Source organism: Trypanosoma brucei, chromosome 9, assembly GCF_000002445.2.
Source record: "Trypanosoma brucei brucei TREU927 chromosome 9, whole genome shotgun sequence".
In the NCBI taxonomy this organism is placed as follows: Eukaryota; Euglenozoa; class Kinetoplastea; order Trypanosomatida; family Trypanosomatidae; genus Trypanosoma; species Trypanosoma brucei.
In genome coordinates this window covers 2953021-2979639 of record NC_007282.1, presented here as the reverse complement: position 1 = coordinate 2979639, position 26619 = coordinate 2953021, and the positions used below count along the sequence as shown (strand labels likewise).

Here is a 26619-nt window from a genome sequence, read left to right as displayed (position 1 = left end):
TTACTCCCAGGCGCCTGTTTGCGCCGTGGAAAATACATTTTTAAATTAAAAAATAAGTGATTGTGAAATTCAAAAAATAATAAATTAATCTATTTTGAAGCTGATTTAGATTACCTTCTTTTTTATCTATTTGCCTTTTTTTGCTTTTTGTGTTGCAGCGTCACATACTCAGTTTGGGATTTTAGTGATTTTTCAAACGATTAATTTTCCCGTTTTGGGGCATAAATATTCTTTTAAGTCCGTTACTACGAGTGGTCTATATTTTCTATTGATGGTTTCTTATTTGTCTTTTGATTATTTCTGTCTTTTTAACAACTGGAAACTAGGGTACACTATAAGAATAAGTAAAGTCAGAACCGTTATTTCTGCAGCAGTATCTATTCATTTATTGAATGAAAAGTAGAACATCATTAGCTCCAACTTTATCGTCTCCCTCTATGCTTTGTTCTCCAAACTGCTGTTGTTTCTTTTTGTTTCTTGATTTATACTCTTTTATTATCTGTAATTCGTCCTACTGATAACATAGCGACTCAATTTTTGCCGTAAATGGGATTTTACTTTTCATCATTGTCTGCTCCCTCATATGTCTATATATAATGATGCATATCGTAATATTTTTGTTTTTAACTGCGTGTTTTCATCTCTTTCCATTTTCCCTTACAAACTTATTATAATTGCACTCTTTCCATTGTATTTCGTAATAATTTTTTGGACCGTCCATCCATTATCATTACTGCTCTCATTATAATATTCGTATATGCACACTCACAACACTCTCCTCTTATTATTATTATTACTACTGTTATTATCTTATTATTACTATCATAACCTAACTAATATCTATAAAATAAATGGAATAGTAAATAAACCTAATTATAATAGCATTCAATACCCTATCGGAATATTACGTTACACCTATATTACACTATCATACCAAACTTTTATTAATTTTAACCGTTTCATTAAAACGTATCAAAATATATCAAGTGATAGCAATTTTAGAAAATTATCTTTAAAAAGAAAAATTTCATAAATTCCATAAAACTGAGCACAAATCTTCAAAATTAATTATAGAACAAAAAATGGAAGCAAAACAGATGCCTTAATTACAGTGCAATTGTTTCATGTTGTGTTTCGTTTTCCAGTGTTTTCTTTTTTCTCCTTCTTCCTGATTTAACTCGTATTCCGGATCTTTTGCGTACTTTTTCTCAGTAATCCCCCCTTCAATTTTCACCCATCTTTGCAAGTATCTCCTTTTCCTTTCCTTTTGAAAGTTTCATCTGTTTGTCTTGTTTTGGATTTTTTCTTTTCTTGTCCTGCTTGAACTGCATCAAGCGGGAGTGCTCTGCCCTTAAAATAGATGCTTGCCAGGGCTAGGTCAGTGCCTGTGGCTACGCTGTCTAGAGTTCCTTCCCGATCTTGGGTTCCTTTTTTGTATTTCGTCTGCTTGTCATAGAGGCCAGTGGTGTATCGCGATATGAAGGTTGTAGCGTCGCCGTAAGTACTTTTGATCAGTTGCTTGATTTTGTCGGCTTCCGTGCCTTCTGGCTGTGTACCTGCTGGGATTTCAGTTGCTAGAAGTTGGGCTGCAATGTACAAAAAGTCGGTGTCACCGACTAACGTTTCTGTTGTTGTCTCTTCTAGCGCTATCTTTGGAGGTGTTATCGCGTCTTTTGCCTTGCACAGCAGGGATGCTAGCTTTGCCGCCCTGGCCAGTTTAATTGGTGGATTCTCTTCTTCGGCCTCGCAGTTTTGCTTTGGGCGGTCAGCTTTTTTTGTTTGTAATAGCTCGCCTCCATATGTTGTGCCAGCCGATTCGGCTACCATCGAAATGCTGCTGAGAGTCTCCGTGGTAGATGTCGTTTGGCATCTGCCGCTGTTGTCTGTGTCCCCTGGCGATGCCGGCCACCTCAACGTGGTGCCAGGGTCCAGTACCCCGTATCATCGGGGGAAGCCAAGAGCCAGCAGAGTTCCTTTCATGGGGAACACTGCTTTGCTCCGGCTACGGCATCATACAGCACAGGGATCAGCAGCGTCTTGCTGGGACACCGTTCTTCATTTGTCGGTCCCTGGGCACGTGCCAGCGTGCCATCAGCAGTATCATCCGCACTAAGATGCTGCTGTTCGGTGATGTGGAACTCCAAAAAAAGGATTGCTAATTGACATCTTTTGGAGAGTCTGGGGTGGGGGGCTTCTTACCCCATATGCTGTATTCCGTTCATCTGCGGAGCTACAACAAAAATTATAGAGGGTGTGTTAGGCTTAATAAAAGAGGGAGACTCTGCCACAGTCGCCAGATCGATAGCATCTCAGGGCTCTACGGTGATGGCTGATAGCCGCGCCAGTGGGGGGAAACTCCCACGAAGGCACGAAGAAAATTTAAAAAAAGTCTTTTGTGTCTTCTTCTTTTCCTTTTATTTTCTCTTGTGTTTTTTTCATCAGTGATCCAGTGAGCGTTTTACAGCTAGGTTTTGTATCTACATACGCTAGAGTGTCGTTTTTATCTGTTTAGTAATAATACAGCATTTATTGTTATTGTTGTTGTGATCACTTTTCCATTTGAGCGTTTAAAAGTGAATATAATCCATATACATTTCTGTTTTTATCCATTTTAATCTTTGTCACTAAATTAAAATTATTACGAGTTCACTGTTGTTTAAGTGCTTAATTTTGTCCCGTCACTCGGTTCCTCCTGCTTGTTTTATAATTACATAATATGTAATGAAAACACGCTCCTTTTATTATTACTTTTACTACATTATTATAACCCTAACCAATATCCATAAGCAAAATAAATCATAATCGGAAAAATTTTCTATTTTCTACTTTTTTATTAAAAAGTATTGTTACATTTGAAGTATGATTAATTTTATAAAGTTCTTTCAAAAACGAAAACTGTCATAGTTTCTATAATTTTCATATAATTGAGAAAAATATTTTACAAATAATTATTTAAAGTGTTATTATAGCAGCAAACATACATGCAAAAGAGGGGTCTTATGAATGACAAAAGAATTGCTTCCTGTGGTGTTTGTTTTACCATCTGTCCCTGCTGCTGTTGTCACTTTAGCTAAGCACTCCCCGTCTTTGAATTCACACCCATCTTTTTTGTTGCATTTAGTTTCGTCCTTTTCTCCCTTGCAGTCCTCTGATTTTTGTGGATCAACCGCCGCAGCGCTTGTACTCTTTTTTCCTGCTTCAAGTTCCCTTTTGTTATGTAGTCCCTGTATATGACTCAGAGCTGCTGCGGTTTGTTCACCTGGTGAAACAGCACTCAAATCCTTTGTTTCTATTTTATCATTTAAGCGCAACGTCATTTGTAGTTTTTCCGCGTTTGTAATGAACTTCTCAGCGAACTCGCTTGCAGAGCTTCCATATGCTTCTTTGATGTATTTTTTTAACTCAGTTGTCCCTTCGCCATCTGTGGCTGTCGTTAGTTTTTGGAAGACTGGGTCGCAGTTTCTGATTGTGTTGGCAACAACATGGTCACTTTGTAGTGCCGCGCCGTTTAGTTGTCGCAGCGACCGTCCGTTGACATTGCCTAATTGCAACGCTCGGCACAGTGAATGTTGTAGTTTTTTGTGTTTGTCTGCGGCTCCTCCAGCTGGTAGATCTGTTACTTCGCATTGCTGTTCTGGGTCGTTATTTTTGAATAGCGTGACCTCTGTGGTGCCGTAGGTCGGCTTGGTTGTGGCTTGTTTAGCCTCCGCTGTGGCTGCCGTTTTGTAGTTGCAGCCACTGAGGGCGGCGTCGAAGTTTTGGTCGTAAGATGTGTGCGCCGTGCAGCTCGTTAGTCCTCCGATCGTTAGCCAGTCGACGAACATGTGCTTGTGCAGATCTGTTGGTTTGGTTAGTTTAAGTTTGAACAGTTTGTCTGGTTGAATTTCCGACACTCCAGGTTTGATATCCGATATAGTCGCGGGTTCGTTGCAGAGGTCTGTTGTTGCGGTTGTTCTAGAGAGTGCTATTCTGATTGAACCTGTGCCGGCGTTGCCGTGGTTACTGCTGCCGCTGTCGAGCTTAGTTTTTGCCAAAGTTATGGTGGCTCCTAGCATCCCCACATGCTCGGACAATGCTATTTGAGCTGTTGTCACCGCTTCTGTTGCTTCTTCTATCTTTGGCAGTTCCCTCAATAGTTCCGCATCGGCTTTGTGTTCCAGTGCGCTGAATAGGCATTTTTTTGCGGCATCAGATGTGGCGGCTGCTGCTTTTTCCCATGTTGCTTTCAGCTTCTCCATGTCTTTGATTGAGGCCGCGGTGCTTTGCACTCTTTGCTTGAGATTTTGGATGAGTGTTTCCACGTAAAACTTCTCTTTGCACAGGTCTGATATCTGCTCGGCTACAGGGTCGTTGTCTGTTAGTGGAGCGCCTGAGCACAAAGATACTACAAAGGTCAGTGCTGCTAAGTAGCCATAGCAGTCTTTGTAGTCCATCGACGTAAGTTGCTACAAAGATGAGAATTTGCTTTCTTGGACACTATAGGTTTGTTGTATCTGGGTGCTTGCAAGGTCTGTTTTCTGTCAGTTTGGTTAGTTTATAGTTACTTACGCCGAGTGTGGTGTTTGTTGTTTTAATTATAAATCATTTGGCGTCCAGTTTCTGCCGGGAAAAACATACGAGACCTCCACGGTGCTAACATTAATACATTTTTAAGCTGTTTTTCTCGACAGACGGTATATAATTCTAAATTCTCCATTCGCTTGCTGAATTCTGTGTCACTACGGTGGACGCTTATTTCATCTGGGAGTAGTGTCGTTCTTATTCAAACCTTTCGTTTCCATAAAACATACGCAACGTCTATCTAAAACGCCAGTGTTTGTTTTTTCTAATCCATTTTCTTTGTTTGCCCAGGGGACCTGCTTACGACAGCACGGAGAAATAGAGTTTTGGCTTCTGTTGGTCACATACCCTCCTTTTTTGCTCTGTTTGTCATCAATCGCTGCTGCTTCGTGCTCATACTCGTAAATTTGAGACATGAATGCACTCTCTCGAATGAATTTCTACGATTTGCTCAACCAATGTCACCTCACCGTGTATTCTTATGCAAATTACTCGTCCCTTGAATGGGCTCAACGTCTGTCCATCGTGTCATTAAGGGACGTGTACCATCTAAAACTTTCTCAAGGTCATACAAATATCCTCTGCCTCTCGATGCATGCGCTATTTTATGTGGATTCTGCGTTTTTACAATTCCATTTCAGTTCACAGTAGTATATTGATGGTCCCCTCTTTAAAAACCCTTCCAGTAATCTTTTGTCATTTACCACAAGTGTTAGCCATCAATACGATAAGTTATGACAGAAAGAAATAGACATTACCATACACTTATATAATCCCTTCTTCCTGCTTCTCCATATAACACCTTTCATACTTAATAACTGCATATTCGCAACTGCTATAAGATAAAAAATACATGTTACACAATTTCTGCAGCGCTATCTAACAACTTCGGTGTGAACTTTGTATAAAAATCTTCATATTTCTTATTCTCTTTTCAGCTTTCCTGCCGCGTGCTCTGCTGTTTCACTTTGTATTTTTTCATTTCCTTTCTTTTCGTATTTTTTCATTTCCTTTCTTTTCGTATTCTTTCATTGTTTCTACAGATAACTTAGCAACTAAAATTGTCCAGTACACCACACTTTGTCTTTCCCTCGTTATCTACTGAATCAATTTCAAGAGCATAATGATGTACATTGTTAAGTTTGTGTTTCAAACTGCGCATATTCCATCTCATATAATAATTTTACTCGTGCTCTTTACCACTTTCACTCGCTCATTTACTCTTATTTCACACTTGCAGTTATTTAAGTGCTTAAATTTTCGCATCCCACTTAGTCTTCACTACTTTTCATATTATAATATTCATATATACACACTCACAACACTCTCCCATCATTACTATCATTATCATTATTATTATTATCATTACTCTTCTTATCATAATATTACTATATACAAAACAAATTCTTATAATTACCACTCCTATTATAACCCTAACTAATATTCGTTAAAAAATAAAATAAAACAAAATAGAGCGGCACTCATTTTCATACTTCATAATCTTACTAGTTTTCTCCCCCAGGCCACTTTCATACCAAATTTCATACTTTTTATAAACAGCATAAAATTTGGAAAAAACACTTGGAATAGTGAAAATGCTGCCAATGCTACAGGAGAAACAGCAGCCAGAGCAAGTTTCTTAGTTATTCCAAAACTGTAATCTTTGAACTCTTTTCCATCTCATTTGCAACCATCTTTGCAGTCGGACCCAGTTTTTTTTCGGAGCACTTTTTGCCTTCTGCATTTGGTGCCTCTCCTGTTCCTACTGCTGTGTTTGTCTGTCCTTCTCCATCTTTAGGTTTGCAGTATTTTCCTGTTGTCTCTTTAGTGCTATCCCATTTGCAGTCATTTTCTGTGCAAGTCTTGTTTGCCCTGTATTGTGCACAGTTTGAGTCTGCTGCCGGGCTTACCGTGGTTTTGTCCTTACTTGCTTGGTTGGCTGCTTCTGCTGCTCTGACAAGTTTTCCTGCTATTGCCGCTTCATATGCTGCATCAGCGTTCGTTTTGTATGCAATCAATTGTGTAGCATAGGCTTCTGCTAATTGGGCCGCTGAATACATGCGACGCAGGGCTGTGGCTGCTTCCTGCAATTTTTTGAACCATGCTATCGCTTGAATCCCTTTTCCAGAGTTTTTCTTAAAGTGCTCGCTGTAGTCTACGCAAACTTTGTTGCTGGTGCCGTCGCACGTGTGGTCCTCTGATTTTCCCAGCCTGACATACAGTTCGCTGCCGCTTGATTTCTGCGTCAGGGTCGCTGTAAAAGCGGCTAGGAACTCCTGAATGAGTTCCGGAGTCGCTTGCTCAGCTTCTGTTGCCGGGCATGTCCGTTTTAGGGCCGTCCACTCTAGGTTCGTTGCTGTTACTGATCCGCCCCAGTCGGCTCCTGAGTAGGCATCTGTACATACTTTCTGGGATGCTACCGCCGCATTGCAAAGGCAGAAGAAATCTCTTATGAGACTCTTGCCCTTTGCCGCTTTGCCGCAGACTGCTGTGTAAGTACTGCCCGCGGCAATGGTGGCTGGCCGCGCGACTGTTGACTGTGTGCCATCGCCGCCATAGAGTGCCGCAGTTAGTGCGTTTTGGGCTGTTTCCTTTTCTGTTACCGTCGCTTTGGTTTTGGCTGCTAGATACTTTGTGTTTACTGTTGCCGCCTCCGCTGCTAGCGTTTCGACTAATGAGTGTAGTGCTGCAAGCTGTTGTTTGTCGGAGATACGTTTGTAGTCTTTGTTTTCATCGGAGTTTATTTTTGCCGCCCTCGCGGCTTGGAACGATCTCCACCAGAGAGGCCAAGCTTCCTTCCATTCTTTCTTGTGCTGCACTGCTGGTCTAATTTCTGGGAATTGTTCGCCTTTTGTGTTAGCTTCTGATGTGTCAAACATTGCCTGCCACTTGGTGTCGGTGGTCGAAGCGTTTAACTGCTCGAGTGTCGTCATCACCCAATCAGTGTTTGTTTCTATCGCCGGTGGTTCTACGGGTGTCGCCGCTAGCGCTGTTAGCCTACACATGAATTGATGTACCGCTGCGTTATCATCAGCGGCTCCGTCTGCCAACCGTAAAGCGGCTATTAGCACTATTGATAAGACATGGCCAAGCATAGTCTGTTTGTATACCTTTCTTTTGTGTGAAGTTGCCGCCAAAGTATTTAAAAATAACTTTTGCATTAAAGGAATTACAAGTTCGACTTCGGATAAAGGGCGAATCATAGTATATTGCTGCTGCGTTGTTGAGGTGCCGTCGTAATTGTTTGTTGTAAAGTTGGTTGTGTTCTCACTCTGCTCCGGTTGTGGTCATCTCTATATGTCCGAAGAACTTCCCTCCGTACTGCAAATAGCACAGAGCTATCAAACTAGAAGGGTGCTCCACAGACATATTTTCTACTTTTTTGCCTTGATACCGCCTATCTTTTGGTCGTACTATTTAGATCTTCTTGTATGCTGAATTTGCAACAAATACTCGAAAGTTGAAATTCCCATTTCATCTCATGTATCAAACAAGCTTTTATTTCTACAAATGTCTTGTACCAAACCACCTTAATTCCAATTCGTTATACCAAGTAAGATTTTTAACAATTAACTTAGCTTTTTCCTCCCATGCAATTGGCTGACCTGAAAAATGAATGAATGATGCTTCTCCAATTTCACCACTATTGGGAATGGAGAATAATCTCTTATCATAATACAATCCAATTAATTTTCTCTTCAAAACGAATCTCTGTCCAACAGCTTCTTCTTGAATTGCACTCCATATTAGCAACGGTTTGTAAATACGTTGATCTGACAATCATTCATCATTACCTTTTAGTAACTCTCCAAATGCGTATTCAAATTTGTTAAATGCCCATACTCTCGCTATCAAACCACCGCAACTAATATAATGTCTGCCACTAGGATAAGACTTCAGTAAATGAGTTAACTTTTTATCTTTTATTTGTCCAACATTAAAAAACCAATAGCATCTCTCCACATGTTCCCTATGCTACAAATTCATATTTAACTCTAAGTGTGGACCATAACACTCAGATGTTTTAATGAATGAAATATTCTACAGCATTTTCATATTTATCACGATCAAAAACAATAACATCAGATCCATACAAGTGAATTACAATATCCTCATCACTTGCATTCTGTTTCTCTAAAAATTCCATAACCCATCTAGGCCGCCTGACATGAGTATACAAACCTCCCATAGTAATTGTAATAATTTCAACATGCTTTAGTTTGGCACTTAATATGAGCTTACACTATCCTTCAGTTGCATGAGTTTGAACTAAAACCACGAAGACTCTAGTCTTCTTAGGAACGTTCTGTCTTATATTTGTCATGCTATTTATTTTATTACCTTGCAAAGATATTGAGCTTAATCAGGTTAAATGCAATATCAATGGTAATATTGAAGTTCTCAAAATACAAATTTTATTCTCCTAACATACTAATAAAGTTTGAAATTGCTATAAGGAAATGTAAGAAAAATTACAAAATAAATCATTTGTTGTACCATAGTGCTTGCATATATGACTATTTTCTTTATATTGTAATAATGTAGTTGCTGAATAGTGCGTGTGCGTAGTATCTAAAGCCTTTATTTGAGTAGTAATATACTTTTTTTTATAGAAGTTATGTTTAAACACACCCACTACTATTTACTCGTGTATTCTGATGTTCCTTGTATTCTTCATATTTCACCTCCACATATTGATGTGGGAATAGGGATAGCTAGTTTTACTGTTTGTTTTATATATACTAAAGGTCTTACCATCTTCCTGTGATAAATAGCACAACCGTCCGTTTTCAATACGCATTTCCAATAGCGCAGGCTCCACAACTACTTCCCCCGTGGTTTATATGTCCATCATTGAAGTGGTATCTGTCCATTGTTGAGTTAATTTGAGTGTATAATCTGTTTTCCTCTATCATTTACTTCTGTTATATGCTGTGTTTTACAGTTTTCTATCTCCGCTTCTACCACTGCTAATAACGTAGAAACGCAAATTTTCATGTACAGCGGATTTTGTCTTTTCCACATTTTATTCCTCAATAATCCTCCCGTGTATGATAATGCCTATAGTCATTTTTATGTTTGAAGCCATGTATATTCTATCTTCTCTTTCTGTCTTTCTTAGTGTCATTTGACAATATGCCTCATTCCCTTTCAGTACGTCCCTGCTCCACTCAATCACTTACCCTCGTTTCACCCTTTCCACTGGTTTATGTGCTTCTATACTGGTCGACAATGCGCTTTTCTCCAGTACTTATATTATGATATTAGTATATACACACACACTCTTGTCATTATCATTGTTATTATCGCTTTTATAGCCTTAACAAATATCCACAAGATGATGAAAATGAACCAAATTAGAAACTTTCACATTAGTACTCATTTTTGATACTGTATCACTGTAAACTTTGCACTGAAAAGCCATTTTCACACATATATTTTACTAATTTGCACATTTTTATGCAGAGCATCTGCAAAATCTTCTGTTTTGTTGCCATGAAACTGCCTTCAAGCTTTGCATACCTGCAGAGTGCCTCTACAGACTTATTTACTCATGGTTGATCGAGGCAACACGGTGTAAAAGATTAGTCTACGTTATTGTCTGTTTGGTGTGCGTTAGCTAGCCACTATGGTGCTGTTGTTCCACTTTCATTTTGTAATTTAACATGAATAGCAAACAAAAACAACATGTGAGCGTCATTTACGAGCTTTCTCAGTCTCTACTCTGCCATCGATGTAAAAACATGATAAAGACTCTACTAATTAAGTTCTTATCCCACTTTTTTGCCTCATTTTTCTACTCGCCAGAAAATTAAAAACCATAGCCTTCACCACCATATATGCACACTCATCTATCCATGTTTGATAGGTATACGGGCATAATTAGCTCATCCTAAAGCACTATATTCCCTCTGAGTTCTGCTTTTTCTTACACTGCTTCTACCGTTATCAATAGCTTATATACAGCAGTTGCCTTGTACACTTGGTTCTTTGTCTCCATTATCTTGTGCATGATGATGCCCATTGTCATACTAGTGTTTGAAGCCGGAAGCATTCCCTATTCTTCTATTTTCTTCCTTCTTAGTTTCCTTAATAACAATACTTCTCACTTCCTCTTTAAACTTTGTTCTCCCCTTACCACTCACTTACTTACATTACACAGTTGTTATTGTTTGAAAAGGGTGAATTTGGCATGTCAATTCAGTCTTGACAAATACTTTTATTATAATATTAGTATATTTACATACTCAAAACACATTCCTATAATCATCATTATACATATTATTATGACGATAAATAATATCCATAACAAGGTAATAAAACCAAACTTAAAAAAAAGTATCTATTTTATTTTACATACCACATCACCCTACTACTTTACACCCATAGTCAACTTTCATATGAAAATTACAGATTTTCATATTTTGATAAATTTTCAAAAATTGCATATTTCATCAAAAACCGTTAAAATATATCAAATTTTCAGCAAGAAAAAGTTGAGGGGGGAAATTCTTTTAGAAAATCAAGGCGGTAAAAACAGCACCCAGCAGAGCCAATTTCTTAAGGACAAGAAAGCTGGAATCCTTGCACTTGCCTTCTTTCCACCAAAAAACAGCTTTTTTATCTTTTGGAATTTAACATTTCACTGCAGCGCATTCCCCACGAGTTTTCGCCGCGCTACACTTATCTGTTGCTGTTTCTCCATTTCCTCCATTTCCTGATCGCGCTGGTTGCTTCGCCGCTTCTGCATCTACTACACACTTTTTTTGGTTATTTTCTGTAATTTCTTTGCAGCCATCTTTGCAGGCATCTCCGGTGCCTTTTAACATGCAAGTTTTATTTGTTGTACTTGCTTGACGTGGGTTAGGGATAGGTGGCACCACGCCTGTAATGTATTCTTGGCTGGTTTGTATGTTGACAGCCGGGTCGCTGTATGTGGCTTTCGCTGATGCTATTAGAAGCTCTATGAGCATGGCCGTGCTTTGTGCCTCAGCTGCCGAGGCCACTATTTCGTCTGCCTTTGCCTGTGCGTCGTTCATCTTTTTGAGCCATGGTATTGCGTCTAGACCCGCGCCTCCGCTGCCTCCTTTGGCAGCGGCAGGGTATTCCAAGCAAAGTTGTCCGCTGTTTCCGGTGCAACTGTTAGGGTCTTTTCCGAGGTGGAATTTGATTGCGCTTCCTTGGTCCTTGTGCCTTATCCCGCTTTTTAATTGCGCTATTGTCGTTGCAAGTAGTTGTGGCGTTATTTTTGCGGGTTTTTGGCTGGGGCATTTGGCTGTGACGGCTTCGAATTTGCCGATAATGCTGCTGGTCCAGTCGCACGCTATATTGCTGTTGTCACTGTCCGCAGTATTGGTGCCGCTGTTTGCGCAGCACAGGCAGAGCATGTCTCCTACGATGCTTTTGCCGCCGTTGTCGCCGCAGCTGGTCGACCATGTTGTGTCGGCTGTTGTTGTTACTGTTGCTTTTGGTGTGCAGTCCGTTTTCCCCTCACCGTACAGAGCTTCGCATATGAGTTCCTTCACTTGTTTGGCCTTCGTTTCGGTTATATCGCTTTTAATCTTGTCGTAGCTTTTTCGCAGACTTAATATCTGTTCAAGTGTTTCATTTATGGTATGTGCGGCTAGCTGCCTGTGCCACTCGTTGGATGGTGCTTTGTGTTCTGCTAGCCATGTCTTGCCGTTGCCTGTCTTAATTGCTCGTTGATAGTCTTGCTGCCATTGTGGGAATGATTGTTCCCAGTGCATTAAGAAAGGTTATTTTTTTATTGTGGTTTTTCGTGCCTGCCACGTGTCTTTGTTAGGGTCCCCTTTAAATAACTCCTACCAGTTGGCTTCTGCTGTTGACATGTTCATTGTTCTGAGCTCATCTATGTCTGCTTGTTTCAGCTCCTTTATTTCTGGCAACTGCATGTCCACTCCGCCTAGCCTGAAGGCTGCACAAAGCAAGTGCAAGTCCGCCGCGTTGGCTTCTGAACGCACTGTCGCTTTTCAATAGTGTTGCCATTAGTGCTGCTGCCACTTGTGCCACTAGCCGCATTTGCTTTGTGATACTTTGCTTGCTTTTCGTTTTTGTGAAGATTCTAAGGGGATGTATTGCCTGATTTTTGATCGCTGGAGACGCTTTATTTGTGGTTTTTACTGCCTTTAACGGCAAGATCGCATGTTGTTTCGCATTGGCGCTTTTGTTTTGACACACGTTACTGCCGTTGACATCCTGCTTTGTTGGACTTGGCTGTCGGCCCACGTCTATTATTGCTGATGGTGTTTCCTCCGTGCCGTGTAGACGTGCTAGAGTTAACTCGGCCGTGACATTTCTAGCGTTGGCTGTTTTGGTAGCCCGTCCAAATTTTGTGCGCATCGCCTCTCTTTTATTGGTTTCTCGTTGTTTGCCGCGTCGCAGCGCCAGCTCCGGAACTGACATTAAACTTCTGCCTACTCTCTTAAGGTTTCTGCTTGCTGTTCAGCATGTGCTTCGCCGAATATGTGTTTTGGGCTCCCGTTCTTAGTTTAGTAGTTTTAACTGGCGGTGGAGTAACTACTGCAACCTTACCCTGCGCTTGCTACTTTTTGTCGGTTAGGTTCCACTTTGTGATTTATTGTTTCATTTTTGGCCCCCTATTTAGGCCTTTTTGGCGTAATGCACATTCTGTGGCCATTGCACTTGTTCGTGGGCGCATAGAGATGTAGTTTGTTAGAATTAAAATGAGACATGGTGGCTGTAGGTCGTTTTTTGCTCTGAGCCGCACCTTGTGTTGGATGAAACTTAGTGTGCGTGTTACTGCCAGGTTGTTGACAGTTTCTTTCATTATTAGGTCTCCGTTAGATGTGTGGGCCGTTTGTTGGTTTGTTATCCCAAAAAAACATGAGAAAAGTGCTGTGTTTCTTATACTTTGCTTTTTTAAACTAAATTTTGCTTATTCATGATTGTTCTTGGCCATCAAACCCTCCAACACACTGCTTGACGCTCGATGATAACTTTTTCTTCTGACACTGAGGAGTTTCATTCATTCATGTACAAGTAGCGCCACTTTATATCCGCTGCATTATTATTATTATTATTCGCTACTGTCGGCAGACCTATTCAAAAAAATTACCACCAAAATCATTTTACATCCTTTTCCTTTGCAATCGGATTCTGTTTATCTTCAACTTACAGCACTCCCCCATACAACCAGTTGTAGGTAGGCCCGCAAACCTAGTGATCAATATTTGGTGCCGTTCATGCATTTCAAACACAGTCGCCATTATTTCTGCGGTAGAATCTAACCAATTTTATGTGACATTTCAAGCATAATATTCTCTTGTATCATTTTATTCAGTTATGCACTGTGTTTCCACCTATTCTGTTGTTTCACTTTTTACTTTATTTTCTTTCCTTTCGTCTACTAATCCTATTAACGTATATATATATATATATTTAATTTTCTTCGTGCCTTCGTGGGAGTTTCCCCCCACTGGCGCGGCCATCAGCCATCACTGTAGATCCCTGAGATGCTATCGATCTGGCGACTGTGGCAGAGTCTCCATTTTTTTTTCGGCCTAACACACTCTCTATAATTTTTGTTGTAGCTCCGCAGTTGAACGGAATACAGCAGATGGGGCAAGAAGTCCCCCACCCCAGACTCTCCCAAAGATGTCAATTAGCAATCCTTTTGTTTTGATTTTTGTTATTCGTTTATTATTCTCTTCCCCTTTTTCTGTTTCTGTTGCTTGTTGACTGCATACCCCCTCTCTGTCTCTGAGGGTGTCTGGACTATTCCTGCGTCCGGTGCTTTTCCTGCTAGCTCCACACTCGGAAATAAGGGGGAAAGTTGCAGAAGGGAGAGTGGGTTGTATAACTGTTACATTAGGTGAGGACTTCACCTGCGGCCGGCTCCGTTCAACCGCAATGAGACACTGCGCCAGCATTTTAGTGAAACATACATCCTGCACACACACTCACCTTCTACCGCAAACCTGACACGTAACTCCTTCAAACCGGGGCAGCTCATCAAGTGCAGCGACGTTTCTTCGCAGTTGCCGCGTTGGCTGGTAACAGCGCGCTCTACCTTCATACCGTGCATCTTCTTTTGATGTAAGGTGAGGCCAATTTTGCTAGCACACTGCCTTCCGCATGTGGGCACATCAACATGGATGCGTTTGTATGCGGGGAATCAGTGGCACACAGTTTTGTGCTTTTGCTGCATTTAAGCTCGACTCCCTCACCTTTGTGGAAAGCTTTACAGTGTCGGATGAGGGTGTCCCTGCAACTGAGCACTTTTTGGCACACACCACACTGCACCTCGCCTTTCCCCGGGACGTCAACGTTTCCCTCACGGGCACGCTTACGGGGGAATTGCACCACCACCACGGTACCATCCTCCGTCACTATGCTCTTATGTTTGAATTTCTTGTGTAGTGACAGGGAAGAACGTGTACCGAAGCTCGCCTCGCACAGGTCACATTGAAATGGCAGCTTCCGTGTATCCTGAGGGGCTGGCGCTGCTGGGACGCTACCATCTCCTTGCAATGAGTCCTCGTTCTCTCGCCCCCTTTTCACGCGGCAACTACCGCTGCCTATGCCATGTATCGTTTGAAGGTGGTGTAATAGTCGGCCTGGCACTGCGAATTTGGAGGCACAGAGGGTACAATGAAGCACCTGCAGTCTCATCGGGACTCGTGTGCTCGATGGTAAAGGAACGATTGCCACCACTGGAGGGGGCTCCGGGGGGATATCCACTGCAGGTCTTGCATCGCCGTATTTGATCCTCCGGAGGGCATCAGCTCGCACAAAGCCGTGTTTGTTTACCATGTGCGTTACAGCACTCGACCGGCATTGGTATGTGGCATTGCATTCCGTACATTTGGTCGGTTCGGAGGTTCTCTGAAGAGTGCGTGTCGCAACAGTTGGGACCGTTTGTATTGTTGGTCCTATCGCTGCATGTTGCGGGTTACACTATCGGCACTGTGGAGGCACACTCGGGTTGATCTTTCGCAACATCCATCCATAGTGCCTTGAAAACCCAACCCGAAAGCGTGCCACTGTTGTTTCTTCTTCCCTCGTCAGTTCTTCTTTATGTTTTGTTGGAAAGTGGTTGCCGTGATACCAAACCTATGAGTGTTCTCATGGACTTCTTCCGACCTAAGCACTCGCTTCGCATAAGCAATGATGTCGGGGATCTATGTGTCTCGCAACTGTGGTAAATCTGCGGCCTTTTTGGCCATTTCGTCACAAACCTCATTCCGTTTCACACCACAATGGCCAAACACAAATTGCAGTCGGATGCGCACCTTCCTTCTCTGAAGTTGAAGCAGAAGCCTCCATAGTCGTCTCAGAATTGGGTCCGTCACGGCTAGGGGGCCTGTCTGCAGTGCTGTTAACATTGACAGCGAGTCAGAGAAGATGGACAACCTGCTCAGTGTGCTTCTGTATGCCGGAAGCCATTTCAGCAGCCGTTGCAGTCCTATCTCTAATGCTACGCATTCCGCTCTGTAACTACATGAGAGTTCCCCTGCTCCCGTTTTGGGTGCACAAATCAGCGTGTTGTTTCTATAGAGCAGGGTAGCTGCTCCGGACTTCTCACCGAGGGACACGGATCCATCAGTACACAATTCGTAGTGCTCTCGCCGCGGTGGCTCCTTTCCCCCTCCGTGTAAAATGCCGTTCAATCCACTTTTCGGAAGCCTCCCTTTTGACATCTTCATGGTCATCAGCGGACACAGGCTTTATCTGCGTGTGAAATATCGGTCGGCAGCTGTGGCGGAGCGTCGATGTCTCTAGTGGGTGCTCGCGTGGCTCAATGCGGAGGTGGGGGTAGGACCGCATGATGCGGGAATGTAAGACTCTGACTGGGTGTTTGCTGTGGTATACTTCTTCAGCACTGCGCCGTAAACATCCGCCTCGTGACTCACACATCAGCATGAATTTCATGCTGCGCACAAGAGTGGTCGTCTTGAGTGGCAGGAGGTTTGCTTGCAGCAGAGAGTTCTCTTTGCGCGTCCCATGCGGTATGCCGGCTATGATTCAACTGGCTTTGTGTTGTGCTGATGCAAGGAGGTCACGACTTCGTTCCGAAGCGTCCCAGTACCATACCTCAATGCCATACATGGTGTGTGCCTGTACGAGTGCTACGTAAAAAGCTCTCAGTACTTGTCGTCTTGGCCCCCATGTAGAAGCTGAGATGGCTGCTATCTGCAGTAGTCGGAAGTCCATCTTGCGTCTCGTTTCGGCTGCATGTGTTGCCATCCCTTGCAGACACTGGAATGTTACTCCTAGAAGCTGTGGTGTCCTGTCAGCTCCTATTCTTTCGCCGTCCAGTTGTAATGTAAGGGGGTGGCGCTCTATACACCCGAAGAGTGTGCATTTTGTTTTCGCTACGTTTACAGACATGAAGTACTCTTTTGACAACTGTAACACCACGTTTAGGCCGCACTATAGTGTGTGGTTGATGACATCCCTCTCTGTGTGCCTCGCAAGTAGCTTCAGGTCGTCTGCAAAGAATCTGTGCTGCAGTAACGGCACTTCTGCAAGGCGTTGGCTCAACGAGTTCATGACAATAATGAACATGATTGGGCCAAGGACAGTTCCTTGTGGCACTCCTCGCTCAAATGTTCTGCTTCTGGAAAGCTTCTCCTTGAATCTCACTCTGCCAGTTCGGTTACTCAGAGATGATACGCACCACTTCACAATGTGGTGTGATACCTTCATTCTGTGCATTTCCCTCGCAATTTTGTCGTGGTCTACTGCATCAAATGCCTTCTCGTAGTCAACGAATACAGCACCCGTACGAGATTGATGCGTGGGGCGGCAAAGGGCAGCACGGACCTGCAGGAGTTGTTCGAGTGTTGAGCATCCGGGGCGAAAGCCTGATTGCTGCGGCGTCAGCTGGGACTCAACAGTATCTCTAAGCCTCGCGGCAATTATGCGTTCCATGACTTTGCAGAGACAGCTCGTGAGCGTCACAGGCCTGTAAGAATCAAGGTCCTCCGCCTTTTTTCCGGCCTTCAGGATGGGGATGATAACACCAGTCTTCCATGCAGGCGGCACGACTCCCGTTCGTAGGCTCTCATTGAATAGCCTCAGAACAACATTCAGCGCTGTTCTACCGAGATGTTGCAGTGCCTCGTTGTATAAGCAATCAGGTCCGGCTGCGGATCCACTCGGTAGCAGTTTGATCGATCTCCGTAGTTCAGCCATCGTGATGGGACTGAACTCACTCTCTGTCGTCTTTATGGGTGATGGTGGGTGTGAGTCGGGATGCCTTCTTGCTTGAGACGAGTACAGTTTACTGAACATCTCAGCTTGACGGTAGTCCGTGATGGCCGTGTTATCAACAAGTACAGCCGGTGTGGTTAGTGGTCGTGGCGCGTATACCTTCTTGACAATGTGCCAACTGCAGCGGTCTGACACCGCAAGTCTGGAGCATAGAGTGCTTCACCTCTTTTTTGTGGTACGGTCCAGGATCTGCTTACGCGTGGCTACCAACTTTTCCCTTCGGTGGGAGGGTCCGCATCCAGGGATCTCTTCATCGAGTTTCGCGAGCTCAGGTGTCCAATGTGGTGGCGTTGCTCTGCAGCCACGGGGGACGGAGAACTTCGTCGCAGTGCGGATAGTGGAGCTTAATTTCTGTTCCAGGGTGTTGACGTTCTTCTCTCTACCAATTTTCCTGCAGAGCTCGTCAACCTTGAGACGGAAATTCCTCCAGTTAGCTTTTAACCATGCGTACATGGGCTTTCGAAGCCGCGGGCAACTCAGTGCATCTGTGTCGTCTCCAACGATAACGTCGAAAAATATGTGATGGTGATCGCTATCGGGAGAATACAGCGATGCCCACGTGTACACTGTGCAATTCCTTGACAGTGTCACATCAGGGGTGGACTCCCCGTGGTGGCGCGCGTACCTGGTGGACTCACCAGTGTTGCAGACCAGAAACTGGTTGTTAATGCACCACTGTGTGAGGGTTTCACCCTTGGTATTTGGTGGGTTCGCGCGATCCCATGCCAACGCGTGTGCGTTAGCGTCTGCACCGATGAGCTGGGCACCGTCAGTCGTCAGAAGCGTATCTAGGTCAGTTGCCGTGAAGGTGTGTTTTGGTGGGATGTATGCCGACGTGACAGTCAGCGCCGTTCCACGTGCAAGGTGAATTGTTGCATGCACTTGTTCAATGCGACCAACAACGGCCATACCGGTCTCGACTGGCAGGTCCTCCCTCACTAGTATTGATACACCACCTCATTTGCAGTTACGAGCTATTCCGTGATTTTGGTAGCCAGCAACGCTAAAGCAAGCCGCCTCTCCAGGCGTCATCCTTGTCTCGCTCAACAGACAAAAGGCGATCCGCTCATCAACAAGGGTTTTGTGGAGTGCTAATCTCTTTCCTTGAGATAGCCCGGCGCAGTTCCACTGCATCCCGCGCAACGACGGACTGGGATTTTTTTCCACATCACCGGACAGCAGCATCTTAGTGCGGATGATACTGCTGATGGCACGCTGGCACGTGCCCAGGGACGGACAAATGAAAGACGGTGTCCCAGCAAGACGCTGCTGATCCCTGTTCTGTATAATGCCGTAGCCGGAGCAAAGCAGTGTTCCCCATGAAAGGAACGCTGCTGGCTCTTGGCTTCCCCCGATGATACGGTGTACTGGACCCTGGCACCACGTTGAGGTGGCCGGCATCGCTGGGTCTACGAGAACAACAACCCAGCAGAAAGCTGTCTAAACGCCAACAACGACGCGCAGGAGGCCACACAATCGCGGCAGTTTTTTGCAAAAGTCATCTGCTCTGCACTAAAAACGCAACCAAAAACAGTCCAGTTACCGACACTAGACGGCCCAGCGTTGTCGCTCAATACAACAGTGCAAAGAGCGGTGCGACATGCCTAGGGATGTTTAACAACCTATTAGAGCCAACAAAAGCGACAGAAAATAGCGAACTAGTAAGCTTTCTGAAAGAAGAATACGGTGCTAACAGTCAAGCTTTCACATCGAAATTCAGACCGCTGGTCGCAGAAAAATCAATCACGATATTTCGTCGGGGAAAAAAGACGACGTCCAACATCGAAACCTTGTCAGAAGGGGAAGAAGAACAAGACGTCCTCGCAAAACTGGAAGCAGAGAGGAGCGCGCGGGAAGACGCACTAGCAAAAAAAATATCACGACCAGGAGCAGAGAGCGTAGCCAAAAAGGCAAAGGACTGCCAGGGAGAAAAAGACGAAAATAAATGCAACAAAAAGGATGGATGTCAATTCAAAGATGGGGAGTGCAAAGCTAAAGAGGGAGTAAAAGCGGAAAATGATGGTAAAACTACAAACACCACAGGAAGCAATTCTTTTGTCATTAGCAAGGCGCCTCTGTTGCTTGCATTTTTGCTTCTAGCATAAACTTTTTAGGATTTTTGCTTAATTTTATGAAATATATGATATTTAATATATTTTAATTTTTTTCGATGGAAATCATTGAAAATTTTGAAACACTTGAAAATGTAAAATTTTAGTAAAGTGTGCATAATATTGACCTGAATGTAAGGTTTTAGGCTAATATGGTATGAAAAACAAGTGCTATTCTAAATAAGTTTGTACCGTTTATTTTATACATATTAGTTGGGGTTATGAGAATAACATTAATGATAATAATGATGACAATAATAATAATGATGATGATGGTAGAAGAGTGTTGTGAGTGTGTATGTGCTAATAAAATAATAAGAATGGTGGTTAAGAGGAAATACACGGCCAAAATGTAAGCATCTAAATCCATTGCAGGGGTTCAATGCGAATGAGTGAGTATTTGTGACATTGAACAGGACTATATTGTTATTGAAAGGGGCAGAAAAAGATAGAAGGAGTAGGTGGCTAAATATACTCATTGTAAAACTTAGCAAAGATAGAAGAACCATCATACCAATGAATATGTAGGCTCTGATCACCAAAACACACAAAAGGGCGCCGGGATAAAATATAAATGCCATTCATTTTACACTGATAAAAACAGGAGACAGTACTGACTAAAGTTCAAGAGGGAAACAGAAAAAGAATAATAAATCGGCTATATGAACTAACAGAGAACATCTATGAAGAGAAGAGAAAGAATGGTTGTAATCCGTAAATTTTGTATTGTTATACTTGATATACATTAACACCTTTTATAAAGCGAGTTATCCATGTAAAAGTGGTCACGGATGGAGAGCTAGCGTCGCGTGTTAACAAAGTGAAAGCGTAAAGGAAGGCACTTTGTGACCCCAAATTACACAACCTTAATGGATGTCAAAATAAAGTCAGTCAGAATACACGAAAGAAGAAGGACAGCGGTGAAGTTTGGGCAAAACACCAGCATTGTTTTGTTATTCGGAGTCAAACCGCTGGCTGTGGATTATCAGAACATAGAGCATATTAAACCGCACGAGTGATAGATGCTTTAGATGTAGCAGCATACGCCGGATTTTAAGGATTCACAGGGACGGAGTTGCTGATGTGAAGGATAGATGCAATCAGTGTAGATACATGGCCATATAGACTGTAATTAGCATTGCACATGTGGTGCAAAACGAGTTGGAGGTTCTACGTTTTCCAACAAACGTTTCTTAGATGTTTTTTTGTTACCTTTACTTTCATCCTATACGTTACTAATAGTTTAGTCCCCATAAACATCAGCATAATTTTCATTTGTATGATTTACCTCCAGCATTGTTAATGACAGTTCCTTGAGCAGCGCAAGTGATACAGCTGATAATAAAGTTTTGCTACTTGCACCAGTACAGTGTACAACTCCGCACACCTACGCAAAAAAAAAAACTAATCCCTGAACATCAAAGGGGAAAAATGTGGGCTCTCACATGATAACAAGTACGGCAAGGAGTTTATAGAAAAGTTAAAAAACTGTTAGAAACCGAAACGGTAGACGACTCTTTGCTTCCAAATAGCGGCTATATATAGGACACCAAGACGAGACATGCGACAGAAGTCCAGCACAACTGCCCAGGAACAAGCAGCAAGAAGAAAAGCATCCACGACTCGCTCAGAGCAAACTTTATTCGTTATCACAGGGTTGCTTATGGCTGCGGTAGCAGCAGGACCAGCAGGAGCGGCCGGCCCTGCAGCCGGAACACATGCTAGCGACTTTGCACTGCTTTGCAACGCTCTCGATGTCGCTTCAGCCCAGGTAGCAGCGCCAGAGATACCAGCCGAACCAACAGACGCCGAGGAAGCAGCGGCGCTAATCAACATAACGCTACTCAGCCCAGAAGCTCTAGCCGAACTAGCGGCAAAGAACAGTGCTGAGGAAGCAATCAGCAAACCAAGTTCAACAGCAGGCAAGGAATGCGTTGAGGTGGCAGCCTCCAACTGCGTCAAGGCAGCTAATAGGCACAAAACAGCAAAGACGGACAAGGCCTATCAGCTAATAAAAGGTGCGGACTTCTCTGACACGGCAAGGCAAGCGCTGGAAGAACAAGCCCAAGCCGTACTGCAGTTGGCGACGGAGCTCAGGGCGGAACTACTAAAAGCCAAAGCTGACACAGCGCAGACGTTGCTCAAACAAGCGGTGGGCCCGGTTGCTGACAAACAAACGAAAGTGACGGCGACAACGGTAGAAAGCCGAGTAGACGCATGCGGCAATGCTGGAAGCGGAGGCAAAAAGGGAAAAATCGCAGGGGAATCGATCGCAGCGGATTTCCTATGCATCTGTAGCAAAGACACACAACAGGACCAGGCAGCAGTGTGCGGTACCGTTTCAATTTCGGCCAGCGACACAACCTGGGCAAACATGGCAAACGGTCCAGCCCAATGGAAGGAGTTGTACGATGCATGCAAGAAGCACAGCAAAGCTAAGCTAGTGACGGCAGCGGCGCTAAGAGCAACCGTCAGTGCGGTCCTACAAGCAGCATCGACTGGGTCTGGAACCAACAAAGCAAAGACTTACATGCTGGGCGCAGCAATAGGCAACGGCAATGACGGCTGCGACGACATAGACGCCAGCAACGGTGGGTGCTGCGTTTATTACGGGCCACAAAGCGGCGACAATCTAGCAATCGGGTGGGCACAGAAAATGCTTGGCGCTGCCGACGCCATAGAAAAAGCCCGGGGGGCAGCCAAGAAAGCATTCCGGCTAGCGGAAAACATCCAGCAATTAAACAAAACAATGACCACAATAGCATTGATGGCAGCGGCAGCCCCAAAACAAGCAGCAAGTCTGGCCGATAGAAGAGCATTGCCTCAAAGTGCCGACCAATGCGAGGAAATAACGAAATCAGCTGAATGCAGAAAAAAGAGTCCGATTTGCAAATGGACAGGTTCTGATGAAAAAGACGGAAAACACTGCAAATTGAATGAGGCAGCAGCAGAACAACAAGACACCCAAGCAAGAACAGGAGGAACCAAAAAAAACTTCAGAATGCAAAGATAAGCAACAGAAAGATTGCACTAGAAACTGCAAATGGGAAAATAATGCTTGAAAGGATTATAGTTTTACTGTCAATAAGAAATTTACTTTGATCGCTGCTGCTTTAGTGGGTTTTATATTTTAAGGATTTTAAGAATTTTCTCTCAATTTTATGAAATTTATCTGTCTAAAATTTTTGAAATATATGTATGATAGTGGCCTCTGGGTGCACAGTGGTATGGTGATAGGATATAAAAAGTAAATGATATTCTAAGTATTTTTGTTTATTTAAGCAATTTTGATTAATGGTTTTATAGTAATAGTAGTTATAACGGTAAAAATAACAGTTATGATGATTATAGGATGAGACTGTTGTAAGTGCGTATATACGAATATAATAATAATAATAATAATAATAATAATAATAATAATAATAATAATAATAATAATAATAATAATAATAATAATAATAATAATAATAATAATAATAATAATAATAATAATAATAATAATAATAATAATAATAATAATAATAATAATAATAATAATAATAATAATAATAATAATAATAATAATAATAATAATAATAATAATAATAATAATAATAATAATAATAATAATAATAATAATAATAATAATAATAATAATAATAATAATAATAATAATAATAATAATAATAATAATAATAATAATAATAATAATAATAATAATAATAATAATAATAATAATAATAATAATAATAATAATAATAATAATAATAATAATAATAATAATAATAATAATAATAATAATAATAATAATAATAATAATAATAATAATAATAATAATAATAATAATAATAATAATAATAATAATAATAATAATAATAATAAAAGAAAGGCGTTGTGAGTGTGTATATACGAATATTACAATAAATCAGTAATGATAATAATAATGATAATAATGACAGAATAGTACTATGATTGTAAATATACTAATATAATAATAAAAGTGGTGGTTATAAAAGAATAGACGGTGTAACGTTTAGTAGTTAAAACAATGGGAAGGGTACAATGAAAGTAATTGTGAAGAAAGAGATGGAGTTGTAGTATGCGCAGTTTAAAACAGAGACATAAGGTTGGGAATCATTATACGCGAGGAGTTGATGAAGGGGAAATTCGACCAGAGACTCACCTGCACAGGACAAATGGAGGCTCTAATTTATTCGAAGAAGTGGCGGTATGAAAAATAGGGAAGGTAAGTAAAACACGAAATGAAAGAAGGTAGTATGCGACAATACAGAGAAGTCAAAAATTATGCAGCAGGGGGAGATTTTGGGGCCGTATTTCAAAAAAAAAATGGAAATATGCAATGTAGGAGATGATGTTGTGATTGTGATTTTTATTATGGTGTCCCAGCCTAATGAGAAACTTTGAGGACAGGGGGCGCCATTTTATAGGGCAGATGTGTGGGTTGTTTGAAGTAGCGAAACGGCAGGCTATTGAAGGCGGAGGGCAGAAAGTGCTATGCAGACCGAGGTCCATATACCTTCGTTTTTCAGAACGAGTAAATGCTAACATCCAAACCAAATGTGTTGAGTCGGCGTCGGAGAAAAATACCAAGCAAGAGCTACAGCTGAAATCGCAAGCTTTCACGCATTTAATACGTTTTTATCGGCACACGTTGGTGTTTTTATAACTTTTTTGCATATTTATTTATTTCAACGACAGCAAACACAGACCGATAAACCGCTGACACTAAATTAGAGGCACCAATAAGCAAGTGTAGTCTCCAACGTGAGCTTAAACCTTTGTAAAAAGGTAAAAAAAAACGCAGGCAAAACACTAAAACGCTGCCAAAGCAGCTTGCGAAACGCACAAAACAACCTTATCAGAACTGCAAACCATTACTAGTAGACATGCGCGCGACATACACGGCTTGGAAGACCACGGTGCTTCTAGCAATGCTGTAGCACGTGACAACCAGGGTAACGGAGGCCACTGGTTTAGACACAGCAGCAACTGCAGCGACAACACTCTGTGACGAAATACGATATCTTGTGGCTCTGTCAAATCGGCTGAAAACTAAGACGAAAGCCGCCGCCGCTTTCACCGAAACAGAGGGAAAGTTAGCACAAGCACACCGCTTGTTAGCACAGATGAAAGTCAGTAAGCCGGCTGCTGCTGGCCATACTGTCCTGGCAACAAACGCAGAGGCCAGGGCAAACCAAGCCAGGTCGTCAATTGCAGCAGCAGAAAAAGTCATAGGGCCAGCAGTGAAAGCACTAAGGGCAAGAGCCGCCATGGCACTAGCGGCCAGGAAAAAACACATGAAGACAATACAAACCGCAGCGCAGGCGACCCACAACGGGGCCGACAGCAACCCGTCGGCAAGCTCCACAAGCTGCACGGTAGTCCACATACCAACGCTGACGGAAGCAGACAATTGTTCAATTGAAAGCGACGCCAACACACAAGTTAAAGAAAACAACATCGAACTGAATAAAATAGCAAAGCTCAAACTGGCGCCAAACGACATTTTCGAAGCTCAAAAAATCTCATTAGTCGCTCGAGCAAAGGGCACAATGGGGACCATCGACTGGCCAAGCAGCAGCTCGGGCTGGTGTGTTCAAACAAGCGGTCCAAAAACAGGCAGCAAAGTGCTGGGGGCGGAAGCAACACCGCAAGCAACAAGCATAAGACTCGTGGAGCAGCAAATGTTCGACGATCCCACGGCGCAAACCAAATGTAAGGAACAAAAGCTCAACACACCCTGGGCAACGACGACCAAAGAATATCTCCTTCACGTAACCTGCCATGCCCTAAAGCACACCGTCACTGTGCCGAACTCAGTTGCTGCTGAAACCATCAAAACGCTTGCAACGGATGAAACAGCCGCCGGGTTAGCGCACATCGCACTCGGGAAAGACCCCCAAAAAATGCCAACAGAAGCAGCAGCCAAAAAAAAAGGCAGTAGAAGAGGCATTTTCAGATAGTGAAGAAGGGTTCCAGAAGAACTTTGTAGCGGACGCCCAGACAAAAATACGCAAGATCACTGTAGGGGACAACGTTGTTACCGGCACACTAGTGGATATTGTTCAGGGAAAATCTATAGGAAAGATAACCTCTTATCTAGCAGCGCAGATCAACCAGCAAAGTGCCAAGGACCAGGGCGAAAACAAACAAGCCACAGATACACAAGCAAAAACAAACGCGGGAGATGTACCTGCCGACAAAACTGTGGAGAAAACAACAGGAGTAAATTGCTCTAGCCATACAACCAAGGAGGCGTGCGAGGCCGTCAACAAGGATGGCAAAAAGCATTGTGGATGAAGAAGTGGGAAATATAACGAGGATGAAAAGGACAAAGTCGAATGTCGTGACTCCATTTTTCTTGTAAATCAGCAAATTAGCTCTGATGGCTGCTTCTTTTTTGAGTTTAGTAGCATTTCAGCATAACAAGGACTTGGTTGAAATTTACGATATTTATGAAAATTTAATATTTCAAAAAATTTTCCTAAAATTTGACATATTTGAGCACTGTTTTAAAAACATTGCTAATTGTGCGAATCTGAAATTTTAGTAAAGTGCGCATGATAGTGACATATGAGTGTATAATAGTATAGTAATAGAGTATGAAAGATGAGTGCTATTCTAATTATCCTGCTAATTTAGTTAAATTTATGGATATTAGTGGTAATATAAGTCTATAATAGTAAGAATA

General features: G+C 42.5%; 4 protein-coding genes and 7 pseudogenes across 4 annotated transcripts, besides 14 other annotated features; 4 read left to right on the top strand and 7 right to left on the bottom strand.

Moving 5' to 3' along the window:
• Positions 1-781: 781 nt before the first annotated feature.
• Positions 782-826: a microsatellite.
• Positions 827-1280: 454 nt separating this feature from the next.
• Positions 1281-1810, bottom strand: Tb09.244.0240 (annotated as a pseudogene).
• Positions 1811-1883: 73 nt separating this feature from the next.
• Positions 1884-2138: a repeat region.
• Positions 2139-2929: 791 nt separating this feature from the next.
• Positions 2930-2957: a sequence feature (AT_rich).
• Positions 2958-2963: 6 nt separating this feature from the next.
• Tb09.244.0250 (variant surface glycoprotein) lies at positions 2964-4433 on the bottom strand (the record flags this gene model as incomplete). The annotated part of the gene is made up of 1 exon (XM_822675.1): positions 2964-4433. One exon carries the CDS (start codon positions 4431-4433, stop codon positions 2964-2966), a length of 1470 nt encoding a protein of 489 aa, XP_827768.1.
• Positions 4434-4736: 303 nt separating this feature from the next.
• Positions 4737-4976, bottom strand: Tb09.244.0260 (hypothetical protein, unlikely; the record flags this gene model as incomplete). Its single annotated transcript, XM_822674.1, has 1 exon — positions 4737-4976. One exon carries the CDS (start codon positions 4974-4976, stop codon positions 4737-4739), a length of 240 nt encoding a protein of 79 aa, XP_827767.1.
• A 559-nt stretch (positions 4977-5535) lies between these two features.
• Positions 5536-5580: a sequence feature (A-rich).
• Positions 5581-5891: 311 nt separating this feature from the next.
• Positions 5892-5952: a microsatellite.
• A 201-nt stretch (positions 5953-6153) lies between these two features.
• Positions 6154-7655, bottom strand: Tb09.244.0270 (annotated as a pseudogene).
• Positions 7656-7963: 308 nt separating this feature from the next.
• On the bottom strand, positions 7964-8935 carry Tb09.244.0280 (annotated as a pseudogene).
• Positions 8936-11075: 2140 nt separating this feature from the next.
• Positions 11076-12600, bottom strand: Tb09.244.0290 (annotated as a pseudogene).
• A 556-nt stretch (positions 12601-13156) lies between these two features.
• Positions 13157-13369, bottom strand: Tb09.244.0300 (hypothetical protein, unlikely; the record flags this gene model as incomplete). The annotated part of the gene is made up of 1 exon (XM_822673.1): positions 13157-13369. One exon carries the CDS (start codon positions 13367-13369, stop codon positions 13157-13159), a length of 213 nt encoding a protein of 70 aa, XP_827766.1.
• Positions 13370-13963: 594 nt separating this feature from the next.
• Positions 13964-13988: a sequence feature (AT_rich).
• Positions 13983-14225: a repeat region.
• Positions 13983-19221: a repeat region.
• Positions 14231-19218: a repeat region.
• Positions 18981-19221: a repeat region.
• A 104-nt stretch (positions 19222-19325) lies between these two features.
• Tb09.244.0320 lies at positions 19326-19922 on the top strand (annotated as a pseudogene).
• Positions 19923-19940: 18 nt separating this feature from the next.
• Positions 19941-19985: a sequence feature (AT_rich).
• Positions 19986-20154: 169 nt separating this feature from the next.
• Positions 20155-20202: a microsatellite.
• Positions 20203-21489: 1287 nt separating this feature from the next.
• Positions 21490-23062, top strand: Tb09.244.0330 (annotated as a pseudogene).
• Positions 23063-23312: 250 nt separating this feature from the next.
• Positions 23313-23789: a microsatellite.
• Positions 23790-23836: 47 nt separating this feature from the next.
• Positions 23837-23861: a microsatellite.
• A 499-nt stretch (positions 23862-24360) lies between these two features.
• Positions 24361-24594, top strand: Tb09.244.0340 (hypothetical protein; the record flags this gene model as incomplete). The annotated part of the gene is made up of 1 exon (XM_822672.1): positions 24361-24594. One exon carries the CDS (start codon positions 24361-24363, stop codon positions 24592-24594), a length of 234 nt encoding a protein of 77 aa, XP_827765.1.
• A 220-nt stretch (positions 24595-24814) lies between these two features.
• On the top strand, positions 24815-26346 carry Tb09.244.0350 (annotated as a pseudogene).
• Positions 26347-26619: the final 273 nt, after the last annotated feature.